This window comes from Hylobates moloch, unplaced genomic scaffold (assembly GCF_009828535.3).
Source record: "Hylobates moloch isolate HMO894 unplaced genomic scaffold, HMol_V3 SCAFFOLD_1, whole genome shotgun sequence".
Lineage (NCBI taxonomy): Eukaryota > Metazoa > Chordata > Mammalia > Primates > Hylobatidae > Hylobates > Hylobates moloch.
The window spans coordinates 67917661-67930603 of NW_026652276.1; the positions used below are offsets into that span (position 1 = coordinate 67917661).

Here is a 12943-nt window from a genome sequence, read left to right on the forward strand (position 1 = left end):
AAGAAGTTAAACCCACAGCAAATGAGACACTTTCCGTCAATAAATCAACTCTTGCTGCCTGGGACTCTAGCAATGACAAGCAGATAGGGTAATAAATAACCACTCCCAGGTGAGGCACTGAAGACTCCTTGAGAGACCAATCAGGGCTGGACAGTGCCTCCCACCGCTGTAAAATGTTGGAGCGAAGACTTTCTGTCAGGGATATCTGCAGTGGGCAGGTTGTTCAGTTCAAGGTTCCTAATTGGATTCTGAATCTATAGCTAATAAGATAATTATTTATAGCACCATAAGACATTGTATTCACATAAAATGTCAGCATCTTACAAGTGGAACACACTGCTGAAGATCAGGAATAATTACTAAGGCCATTTTGATTTACATTGGAAAATGCTCAAGTTTTTGGTTTTGTTTTTTTAATTTACTTACTACTCAAATAGCCGCTGCATTTGGAGGATAGGAAAAGCAAGATGGTTTTCTTTTGTATTATAAAAAAAAATTATCTTGAATTTTTCTTTAGAAACTTAAAAACTTATGGTTATACCATACTGCTACATTTTTTAAAAAAAAGGTTTCAAGTACTTACATAGTATTTTTAATTTGCATTTTCACTAGTTTTTACTGGCAGCAGTGCTGTGAGACAGGTGACCATCTGGCACTCTTTTACAGCTAGGAAACCAAGTTCCATAGGGTACCAGCTTGCTCAGGCTCAAGATTCACATTAGCATTTATAGCCATGGATGTTGATTAGCTGTTTGTCACTCCCTGTGTTCATGTGCCTCCCCAAAGAGGAAGAACCAAGAAGAAACTCCTACTGCTCTCAGGATGACTGGTATTTGGTTTCCTGATGCCACTTCTGCCTGGAAACAGATCATATGCATCACAGAAACATGCTTCTGTAATTAACAACAAAACTGTGCATTTAAAGAACTTCTTTCTTCTGAAGACCTAAAATAATTTCATAACTATCTTATCTTTTTAAAAAAATTCTTTCATCATGTCACAGTAATTAGTTCAATAGCTCTTTAAAGTATTGTAAAATTTTTTTTAATTATATGGTTGTCAGTATAAGCAGATTTTCACCTGTTTTCAATTTCACTGTGCCATCTCCAATCTCGGAGCTAATTCAAAGCCAAAACACCCATTTAGCTATCAGTATGCACTTGTTTTGCATATACATGTGTACACATGTGCATTTTTTGTGTTTCTGTGTGTTTACTGATTTCTCAGCCAAATATCCTAGAAAATCTCCACCCTAATTAAAGGGCATGTGTCTAGCAGGTCCCCATCAGCTGTACACTAATGGTGACCACAGTAATGGAATGTGGATGTAAGGTTCTGCACTAAGTGTCTTTTTTTGCTCCAGGCCCCCTCCCACCACCTCCTCCAGTAAGCAGAAACGGCAGCACATCTCGGGCCCTGCCTGCCACCCCTCAGTTGCCGTCCAGGAGTGGAGTAGACAGTCCCAGGAGTGGACCCAGACCTCCCCTTCCTCCTGACAGGCCCAGTGCTGGGGCACCTCCCCCACCTCCACCATCAGCATCTATTAGAAATGGCTTCCAAGACTCTCCATGTGAAGGTGAGGTGTGGTTCCAGCTCCCTGGGCTATAGGGCAGCAACCAAATGGTAAATCTGTTTGTATATGTGGTTTGCTTGTTTGCGTTTAATTTCTTGTTCCATCATTATCACACTCCATTGCACTGATCTATCTAACCATTCTAAGGCCCACCATGATTTCAAATTAAAAATAGTAATCCCCCTTCCCCACTTCCCAAAAAGGCAGATGATTTTTCCCTGATCTGTTCTTTCTTTGGGTCTCAGTTAACTTTCCAGAGATTCCAGGATTCTGAAAAGAATCTTTTTATAGCTTCTTATTATGTACATTTCTAGACAGTTCACTGTAGGTAAGAGGCCCGATGCCCTGCAGATACTAAGTTGCCTATCTCTGCCATTGTTATCAATGGGGAAAAAGGTGTCCCATACCTTAGCCCCCAGCTTCTAAGAGAGACTGGCTGGATCCTAATCACTCTCACTAAAACCACTTTGCTTTGATTTGCAGGCCTGTATATATGTCAGTGTACTAATGCGTGACCTTTGTAGCACTTCCAGCTTTTCGGTAAACTTCTAGGCATAAAAACTAGCACTGATGTCTGTGGTTCTCTCTCTGTTTCATTCTGTGCCTTTCGTTATGTAAGTCTTTATAGCACATTGTCTGTCACTGAAGATACTGCTTGTTTCTCTTCCCAGATGAGTGGGAAAGCAGATTCCACTTCCATCCGATTTCCGATTTGCCACCTCCAGAGCCATATGTACAAACGACCAAAAGTTATCCCAGCAAATTGGCAAGAAACGAAAGCCGGAGTGAGTATTTCTGCCAAGGTTTTTGAAGATTCATGCTTGAATAGCCTGAGTGACACTCGGGCTATATAGAAAGTCCAGGCCTCTTGCCTGGAGTGGGGTAGAGAACCCTTTGGAGCCATCCACATTCTAGTGAATTCCCCTTCCACAGGCAGTGAGGAAATTGCAGATGCCCAGAATGCATATGAGAAACAGTTATTTTAATGTGTCATTACAAGTTCAATATACTGTGGTTTGCTAGTATTAAATTTTATTATTTTGCTTCTTTGGACAATCTTCCTCTGTTTTCATCTTCCTGAGACAGCACAAGTAGAGCCATCTTCTATTCCTTCTAGTTTTGAAATTGGCATAATGTCTAATTATAACAAAAAACTCCCTGTAACTGCCTTGATCTTTTAAATGTATTATAATCATAGCTTTACAGAGCATTACATGAAAATGTAAAAATATCCATAATCTCTCCCCATAATAGATATTTTCATTTTACCAGATTCTCATCCAATTTTTTATCCATATAATTCTGATTTTTTATGTAGTTATAATGACAACCTACAGATTTTTGGTGGGGTTTACAAAACATTGCTTAGTAAATAGTGCCCATGTTATCACATGGTTTTTATTTCAGCATATAGTAATTTACCATTACCATGGACATTTAAATTATTTGTGTTGTTCTGCTAATGTAGGTAATGCTACCATAAAAAACTAAATTGCTTTTCCTCCATTGAAGAAGAATATCAACAAGAAGGGAAAAATAGACAAACTGGAATTTTGTAACAGCAAACATATAGGAAGTGTTACAGCTCTTTGAGAATTTGTCTAGCAGGCTTTCCAGGGTTTTGCTGGAAAGCCTCTTAAATTTACTTTTAAAAAAACACAATAGCCGGGCACGGTGCCTCACGCCTGTAATCCCAGCACTTTGGGAGGCTGAGGCGGGCGGATCACAAGGTCAGGAGTTCGAGACCAGCCTGACCAACATGGTGAAACCCCGTCTCTACTAAAAATACAAAAATTAGCTGGGCATGGTGGTATGCACCTGTAATCCCAGCTACTCAGGAGGCTGAGGCAAGAGAATCACTTGAACCCAGGAGGCAGAGGTTGCAGTGAGCTGAGATTGCGCCATTGCACTCCAGCCTGGGTGACAGAGCGAGATTTCGTCTAAAAAAAAAAAAAAAGCAATAAATGTATACAACGAAGAAAGAATTAGCATGAAATATGCATATGTCACCCATGAGGCTGATGTTCATGGCAGCCTTAGCCTCAGAGCCAAATTCCCAAGCCAGAAATAGAGAAAACTTAAGCAAACAAGTCAAATATGTCACAACACCCCTAGCCATGGCCTCACTCCCTAGCAGAGCATCTTACATGTACTCAAAGCCTACTGATGCTTTCCTAACACAGTTTAAAGTAATTTTTGGTTGGTTGGTTGCAAACCTTATAGGAGATTAATAACAGCTAAAGTTAAGACTGGTGAGAAGCACAATCACTGACATGGGAGAGAAGTGACAGATGGCAGTCCCAGGTCAGAGGAGGAGACAGGAACATGGCTGTGCTGTGTGTTACAGGGCAGGACAACACCAGATGTTTCTGTTGGGTTAAATTTCTATTGGGTTAAATGGGATTAAATTAATTGAGTCAAACTGTGCTTTGTGCCTCTGTAGAAAAATTTAAAGAGCTAGAAAATACAGGAAAATTTCCATGGACAAATGCTAGAAGAAAACAGAATACTACTGCTTAAAAGGAAAACTTTAATTCCTGGAAAAATTTGTTTATGTGGAAGACTGCATTCATAGACAATACCTAATGAAGAAGTATAGCTATAATAAAATTATTATGCAAGAGTTGATGATTGAAATTTTTAGTGAAGGCCGGGCGTGGTGGCTCACACCTGTAATCCCAGCACTTTGGGAGGCTGAGGTGGGCGGATCACCTGAGGTCGGGAGTTCAAGACCAGCCTGACCAACATGGAGAAAACCTGTCTCTACTAAAAACACAAAATTAGCCAGGCACAGTGACACACGCCTGTAATTCCAGCTACTCAGGAGGCTGAGGCAGGAGAATTGCTTGAACTCAGGAGGTGGAGGTTGAGGTGAGCAGAAGTCATGCCATTGCACTCCAGCCTGGGCAACAAGAGCGAAACTCCATCTCAAAAAAAAAAAAAAAAGTTTTGGTGAAAAGTAAGCTTTCACATGGGACAGATATCTTTGAATGCTGTGTGTGTGTGTGTGTGTGTGTTCACCAGAAGAAGGGCTTCTGTTTGATAAGAGTACAGCCCTTCTTCCTTCTTGGGCACCAATAAACGAATTGACTTTAAGGAGTTGTTCATATAGACTCCAAATATTTTTCCTGACTTATTATTTGCTTCTTATTCTAAATATATTTGTATTTTTAAATTGGTAACAGACTATCTTCCCTGTACCCTCTAGATCTTTAATGTAATAGCTAAGCATATATCTTCTCCCATCCTCCTTTAAGACTCGAGTAGGCAATGTAAGGACTAGAACTGTGTCCTGCTCACTATTGCATCTTCCTTGAGGGGCACAGAGCCTGAAACATAAAGGGCACTTTCAAGTATTTCTTTTTAAAAATTTTCTTATAGAGACAGGATATCTCCATGTCGCCCAGGCTGGTCTTGAGCTTCTGGCCTCGAGTAGTCCCCTGCCTTAACCTCCCAAAGCACTGGATTATAGGCATGAGCTACCACGCCTAGCCTAAAAGTAGTTTTTAAATTGATGAATTAATTTCCATTGTCTACCAAAATTTTTTTGTAGATTTGCCTTAAATATTTCCAGCATTAGGCATGTTTAATATTTTATAATGATAATGGATCATCTAACAAAAATAAATAAGGCACTGTCGAGTACCAAGTTTTCCTCTGCTCTGCAGTGGCCTCAGCCTCCCAGCCCACAGCCTGAGAGCGCACCCAGACAGCCCTGAGCAGTACTGAATGCACTTGGAGTGCCCTCTAATTACAGCTTTGGACAAGGCCAGCCCTCATTCTACTAACCACTTGTGGTGGGTCAGTTGATGGTCAAGGCTCCATGATAGGTGTCTGGTTTACATCTAGATGAGTCTTTTCTCGGATGCCTGCCCAAGAAAATATTTGGTTGGGATGGTGAGAGGAAGAGGTGCCTCTTTCAGTGTTTTCTCCTAACTCCTTTCCTTGCTCAAAAATTTGGTTCTTTCTCAGAAATCCCTAAGTGGACCAGTAGGGTCCCTATCAAGATGCCTACTGAGGAATCTGCCAGTTCCAGCCCACTGAGTCTCAGAGCAGTGGTTAGAGCAGACCTACCTGATTGACACACGCCCCGGGTAGACCTGTTCACAGCTTCTGAGCACCTGACCTCATGCCGAACACTTGTTAAATCCTCAACAAATGTTTGTGTAGTAAATGAATTTTTTTTTATGTGAATGGGTTTTAAGCCTAGTTACAGTGGACTGATAGCCCATGAATAGCTTGGTTTTTGTTTTTGTTTTGGAGACGGTCTCACTCTGTCACCCAGGCTGGAGTGCAGTGGTGCAATCTTGGCTCATTGCAGCCTCGACCTCCCAGGTTCAGGTGATCCTCCCACCACAGCCTCCCCGGTAGCTGGGACTATGGGACAGGCGCGCACCAACATGCCCGGCTAATTTTTGTGGAGACGGGGTTTTGCTACGTTGCCCAGACTGGTCTTGAACTCCTGAGCTCAAGCCATCCTCCCTCCTCAAGCTCCCAAAGTGCTGGAGTTACAGGCGTGAGCCACCGCAACTGGGCCATGAATAACTTTTAAAAGAACACATTGACAGAGTACTTGAAAAGGTGTTCAACATCACTAATTTTTAGGAAACTGCAAATAAACTATAGTGAGATACAACTTTACACCCATTAGGATGGCTACTGTCAGAAAAACTTTCTAATTTTTAATTAGAAGATACCTAAATGCCCAACAAAAGGGAATTGACTAGGTAGACTGTAGTGTACTCATATTTTGGAATGCAGACTGTCATTAATAATCTTTGCAAAGAGTAATGCCTTTGAAAGATGTCCAAACTGACTATATGATCTTATTTCTGGAAGAAAACGGGGAACTGTTTCTAAGTAAAAAATATACACATAATTGGTTATCTCTGGGTGCTGGAGGAATGGGTGAATTCTTTGTTTTTACTCATCCATATTTTCTAAATCTATAATAAGCACACACTGTGATAAGAAGAAAATGATTTTTTTTAACTTTTTGCAAGTACTTGGGAGCCAGTGATGGATCCATCCACCATGATGTTTATTCAGAACATTACTTGCTTGTTTTCACCTCTCACTTCTCATCCACAACATACGCCAGTTAGCTGACAGCCCTGGTCATAGGGATGAGGTAGTGGGTACTCATGCAACCATCCCCGAGTTTCCACGATGAGAACATCAGCTTTCTAACCAAAATTATATTTTGTCTGTTTTTTCACCAAGGTGGATCCAACCGAAGAGAAAGGGGTGCCCCACCACTCCCTCCCATCCCGAGGTGATCTTTGCCTGCTCTTCTCTACCCAAGCTCAAGAGCTGCTTCTGTTGCTATCTAAGAACTGCATACCCTCCTCCCCGCTTCTTCCCTTGTGCCCCATGTATGGGCAAGAGGAAAGGTGGGAGGGGGAGTGGGTATATGCGTGTGTGGGTGGGAATCGGTGAGAAATGCGCCTAGCTTTTCATATTGTGTGTATTCTCCAGGCTATTGCTTGCTTCAGCTGCAGCCTGCCTGTGCTGGCTGCTGGGGTCGATAGGCTTTTGTGATAACAGGCAGAGATGAATTGCATCCCAGCTTTCCACCAACCAAATTCAAACATTCACTGCTTATTTGCTACAGACTGTAATTATTAAAGTCCCTGAGAGCTGTTTTCTCCCGTTCCTTTTTCGCATGCTTGGCCTCCCGTCTGTTTCTATGAACCACAGACCACCTAAGCAAGCTGCTGAGTAAGGGCTCACAGGAAACTTTTGCAGTCACAGGATGTCCAATCTTTGGCAGTCCAAGCTCGGCTCTAGGACAGAGCTGTCCAACAGAAATATAACGTGAGCCCCATATACAATTTTTACATTTCTAGTATATTTTAAACAAGTGAAGTTAATATGCATCCAAAATATTTCAACCTGTAATCAACATAAAATTTTAATGAGATATTTTATATTATTTTTTGGTACCGAATCTTCAAAATCCAGAGTGTATTTTACACTTACTGCACATCTCCATTCAGACTAGTCACATTTTTAAGTGCTCAGTAGCCACATGTGGCTGGTGGCTACTGGATTAGACAGCACGAGTCTGGAAGATGGAAGCTAGTGCAGAAACCTCTTGTTTAAAAAACAAAAAAGGCAAGATGGGCTTGAGCGATTCAAGAGGCAACTAAAAATAAAATTAGGACCCAGCACCTTGTTTGACACACAGTTTGACCTTCGATTTTCCTCCCTTAATTTCCCTCTTCCCTTAATATCTGTAAACAAGTGTTGCTTCAAAGTACCAAGGTCAAAAATTGATTGAGTACGGTTTACTAAAGTCATGTAGAATAAAGCCATTGGAAAGAAATGGAAAGCCTGTCGGGACTTCCGGGCTCAGAACCAGCTGGCTCACGCGCTCACTTGTCAGTTGGACTTCTGCCTTGTGAAATGGAAGCAGCCTTTGTTCCTCTCCGGCTGAGCAAGCTCCTGAGGCTGGGAGAGACTAGGAAGGCTTGGTAGGAGGGGAAGAAAGTCAGGAAAAGATATCAAATCAGAAACATGGAAGAAGAAGGGAACAGATTTGAGTTGGTGGACAAAACTCTAAAAATCTAAATCTGATGCTTATGTAAGGGTTGAGCGAATTAGGGAGATTGCTAGTGGAAATTGGAGGGAATCTGTTTTGCATCATTTGTCTAGGATCTATGCAAATACAGCTCCATTAAAGGACCATAGGGAAGAGCCAGCCTTGCCTTTTCTTATATGATTTTGTTTACAAAATTTTACTGGGACTTTTAAATCTAGCTATAGAGTTGGGAAAAAAAGATTTCCACTTAGATATTTTTATATGGTTTTGTTTAAAATTACCATTACTTGTTTTTTAAAAACACATGACCACATATGTATATGTATATCTACCTAAACATTGTATCATGGTTTCAGTATGTTATTCATGTATTACTGGGAGATGCTAACAAGAAACCAACCCAAAGAAAATTCTGAAAAATACATTTCTATTTATAGAATAAATGTTTCATTTATATAAAAGCAAAAGAACTTAAGAGTTCTAATAAATGGGATGTCTAATAAATTATGAAGTTACTAATTTGAATATATTATATTTTTATAACTTCCTTGCCAAAGTCCTGATTTAGTACATTAGAGAACCTGTGTTTCCTCTCTCCTCTACCATTCATCTCTTTTCCATACAGTCATTTGGGCTTTTTACTCAAAGAGAATCAAGAAATAATAAGGTATAACAAGCTTGGCAAAGTGTTGGTTTTTTTAAAAAAATTTTTTTAAATCTCTAGCAGTTTGGTAATTTGGCAGCATCATTTATTTAGGATTCTTTTATCTGATTTCAACAGTGAAAAACATCGCTATGATAAAGCCTAATGACGCATTTCATAAAAGATGGAGTTTGCCCTTCCTAGAAAATATGACGGAGGAAAGTCTGACTCAAAGAAAGTGGGTCTGAATTTTATAAGGGGTAGTAAGAATTGGACAATTCCTTTGCATATCTGAACTTGGCAGGTACCATTCTAAATTTGAAACAGGGTCATAGCTCAAAGTTGCCATTCATCCAGAATAGAGATGTTTTAGAATGTAGTGTTTAAGTGAATGTTTCATTAATACACCTACACCCTTTCTTTGAAAGTTTGCAACCTAATTGCATCTAAAACTTTGAATAAGTTCTGTGGTAAAATCTTAAACTACGGAAAATTACAAAAATGAATATTTTCTTCCCTGAAATCAGAGCTTACATGTGTGTTTTTTTTCATAAAATTTTCAGATAAATGTATTCAACATGTAATACAGTATTTTAACATTCACCTCTTATTTTATATTGAAATGTATTACAGTATTAAAACTCAGTGTTCAGTATTTATTTCACTATGCATTTTATTTAGTAAAAGCCAGGAGAAATGTTTAATCCAATGGTGCCTTACTTTGTGATTTAAAAGAAATCAACTTTTTTTTTATGTCTAAGTAGCAGATTATTTGCATATTTGTAAAAACTGTTAGGTCTTTATATTTTAAATTGTAATACCAGTTTTGTTATTTTAGTAGCAGAAATGGGATGATTTTTAAAGTTCCAAAAAAATGTTGGCATGAAATTAATTTTTCCCTCCTTCTAGTCAAGGACCGTAGAGGAAGAAAAACATTTTTTTCATACCATGCCCTAGGTAAACAGACACATTTTGCTATCTGTGTCATCAGGATAGTGTAAATGGTAGGGTAGAGACTACCCTAGACATCTGCATCTTTGTAAGTTAGCCAGACAATAAAGAAAAGTAGAATGATATGGTGTCAACTGGTGGTTTTTCTTTTAAGTATTGTTTATGTAAATATAAACAAAAAATAAGTGTCTGTTTTCTGTTTTAAACTGTGGAAAAGAAAGACAAACAAAAAAAGGTTTGTATAAGTAAGTAAATATTCATTGTACCTACTTGCTAATCCCATCTTCGTTTTTTCCGAGAATCTGCATCTTAGTCAAAATCTGTTTACTTGAGGCAGATGTTTCTACTAGGAGGTAAAGATGGATGGCTGAAGCAATGGAAGACGAAATTACAAAGACTGGCATGGATACTGATAAATACAGGAAAGGCCAATGGGAACTTACGAGCCTGATAACTTTCTTAATTATCTGCTGTATGTATACATACAGATCTCGATATAGAAGAATGGCTAAGAGCTTAGGAAGACCTGGCTCCGTGTCTTACTTGCAAGTCACTTCACTAAACCTGTTTCCTTATCTATAAGGTGAGGAACTATCTTATAGCATTAATATATGCATTAAATGAGATAATGCACTCAGCATTTAGCCTTAGTGTAAGCACTCAATAAGGAGTAGCCACTATTAGTGTGAAGTAGGAAACAAATATTTATATAATGATCCCAAATTAACTGGAGCCAAATCCACTAGAAGGGGATTTACTAGTGTACTTTTAAAGGAAAGGTGCACTAGCTCCTAGATTGAAAAAATATCCATATCAGAAACGCAAAGCAACTTCTACATAAGGGTCACCTACCGTCCTCCCTGTACCTCCAGGCCTGGAAAATGAAACTTTACCGTGCTTCAGCCATCAGAGAAGTGTTATTAGGTTCAGTATGAAATAACAGAAATTAAGAGCCAGAACCTCACAGATAGGGCGACCTTAGAATTTATGATCCACAATGGAACATTTTTGAGAGTGGAAGGGGTGCTAATAGTTGCAGTGGCAAAACAGGTATAAGTCTGGGTTGCCTTGGAAAATGGGGCCGTGTGGTCACCCCACTCAGAGGTCATCCAGTCCAACCGTCTGGGCTTACAGATGGGCAATTTAAAGCCCTAAATGATGTACTGATGATGGACAGTGTGACTTCTCACTATATTGTCCCATCTTCATAGTCTTTCCTGCCTTTCTCTCTATCACTGTTTTATGTGTCTTTCACATTGGCTGGAAAGAACAGGCCAAATGAGAGGTTACAGCGTCGCAGCAAAAGCTGTGCACTCACAAACCTGCGATTGGATTCTGGCTCTGCCACTTGCTCCCTGTGAGGCCATAGACAAGTTATTTAAGTCTGAGTTCTAGCTTCTTCAATTGCAAAATGGTTACAAAGCTTAAATAATACACATCCAGAAGCTTTGTAGGTGGTTTATTGAAGAAAAAAAATTTTTTTTAATAAATAAGTAAACATGCAAAACTCAAGCAAGATACCTGGCATATGTTAGGCACTCAAAGAAAATTAACTCCATTTCATTTCTTACTCGTTTTGCCATCAAACCTAGGCCATATTCATGACAGAATTCTCAAACGCAGTCAAAGAAGTCTTGACGAAATTCAGTTACAGAGTCTTTAGGAATAAAAATTGCTTTAAGTCTGGCCTCATTTGTTCAAAGTGGAATTATTTATTTGATTCATCCATTTAATAAGTTTTTATTGAGCCCTTACTGTTTACCAGCTTCACCACAAATGACCTATTAATAACTGGTATCCCCACCATGACCGTAGTGGTCAAGTGATCTCTGAGTGGCAGGTAAGGAGGCCAGCACCCATTCCAAACAGGCATGGGGGCAACTTCAGTCACCCAGGCCATAGAGGGCTTGCTGCTAGTGGAGAAGACACATATTTTATAGGTTCTTACCCCCTTAAGTAATTTATTTGCTTTCTTTTTTTCTAATCTCAATGTCATGGTAAATTACACTCGTTTTTTAAAAATTGTTAAACCTACAGGAACCTTGAAAAAAACAGTATTTGGAAAGATTTTTGATGACCAATAAGTTATATCTTTTGGGTTTTGATTAATTTGGAAGGTAAATTCAAGGATTCCGAGTTCTCTAAACATTCCAACTAACTGAAGGCTCCCTGGGTACCTAATAGTCACCAGTTCCCTTCTTCCTTGTCTTCCCCCAGTCTCACTTCCCTGCAGCCTGAACACTTGGCATTTAATGTCTATGTCTGGCGTTACATTTAGCATGTACATGTTTCTCTTACTGGTAAATGTTTAGAAATGTCCCACTCATCAACGTTATAGCACAAGTAACTTTGTCTTAAAATGTTGCTTCCATTATTACACAGGTGCATTTATAAGAAGCTAATTAAGCTCAAGCTTTGAGATCCCCCACTTGCAAGGGGGTGGGGGGGCTTCTAACTATTTATTATTATCTTTATTTTAAAGGGTCTCATTCTGTCACCCAGGCTGGAGTGCAGTGGCATGATCATAGCTCACTGCAGCCTCAGATTCCTGAGTTCAAGCAATCCTCCTGCCTCAGCCTCCTGAGTCATTGGGACTGACTACAGGTGCGCAACCATGCCTGGCTAATTTTTTAATTTTTTTTTGTAAAGAGGGGTGGTCTCGCCATATTGCCCAGGCTAGTCTCAAATTCCTGGCCTCGAGCGAGGCTCCCACCTCAGCCTCCTAATGTGCAAGGATTATAGGTGTGAGACACTGTGCCTGGCTGGGGCTTCAAGTTAAATGCTCATTTTCATCTCGTTTTTTATTTATGATTTTATATGATTTTTCTTAAATAGGACATCTTATATTGTCTAAAGCTTCAGACATCACAAAACCTGGACCTGCCCTTGCAATTCTGCCTTGCTCAACTTCTGGTGGAGAACTCAACCAAAATGAATGTCTTAAAAACTTTAAGCCACCAGCTTCCTGTGAGTGACAGATATAAGAGAGCCAAAGTGTTTGCCTCCTTCATACTCCCTGAGTGACCTGTAAATGTCTCTAAAATAACGTGGTCATTGCATTGCCCACATTGCATTAGAGTCAAAAGCCCCAGAATGTGACCTATCTAAGAAAATACGTTTGACCTTTGAGGTCCCTGGAAAACAAGTCCAGCTGTTATTAGACGTTGAGCTCAAATTCAGCTTAAGTTTTGGCCAGGAAGATGCCTACCAGAACACCTGGAATATCCATCAT

The 12943-nt window shown here is 39.7% G+C and overlaps 1 protein-coding gene and 1 non-coding gene across 5 annotated transcripts in view; both read left to right on the top strand.

The window, feature by feature from the left end:
- The window catches only part of WIPF1 (WAS/WASL interacting protein family member 1), a 124950-nt gene extending 115116 nt beyond the window's left edge, over positions 1–9834 (top strand). For all 4 annotated transcript variants that reach the window (XM_032755328.2, XM_058440961.1, XM_032755329.2 and 1 more), the window contains 3 exons: positions 1364–1576; positions 2245–2358; positions 6797–9834. In XM_032755328.2, coding sequence (XP_032611219.1) covers positions 1364–1576; positions 2245–2358; positions 6797–6852 — 383 coding nt within the window. In that variant the 3' untranslated portion in view covers positions 6853–9834. The remainder of the gene's footprint in view (positions 1–1363; positions 1577–2244; positions 2359–6796) is intronic.
- Positions 3148–3210, top strand: LOC116809863 (U7 small nuclear RNA). The gene has a single exon (XR_004370034.1). It is a non-coding gene; the product is annotated as a U7 small nuclear RNA (small nuclear RNA).
- Positions 9835–12943: the final 3109 nt, after the last annotated feature.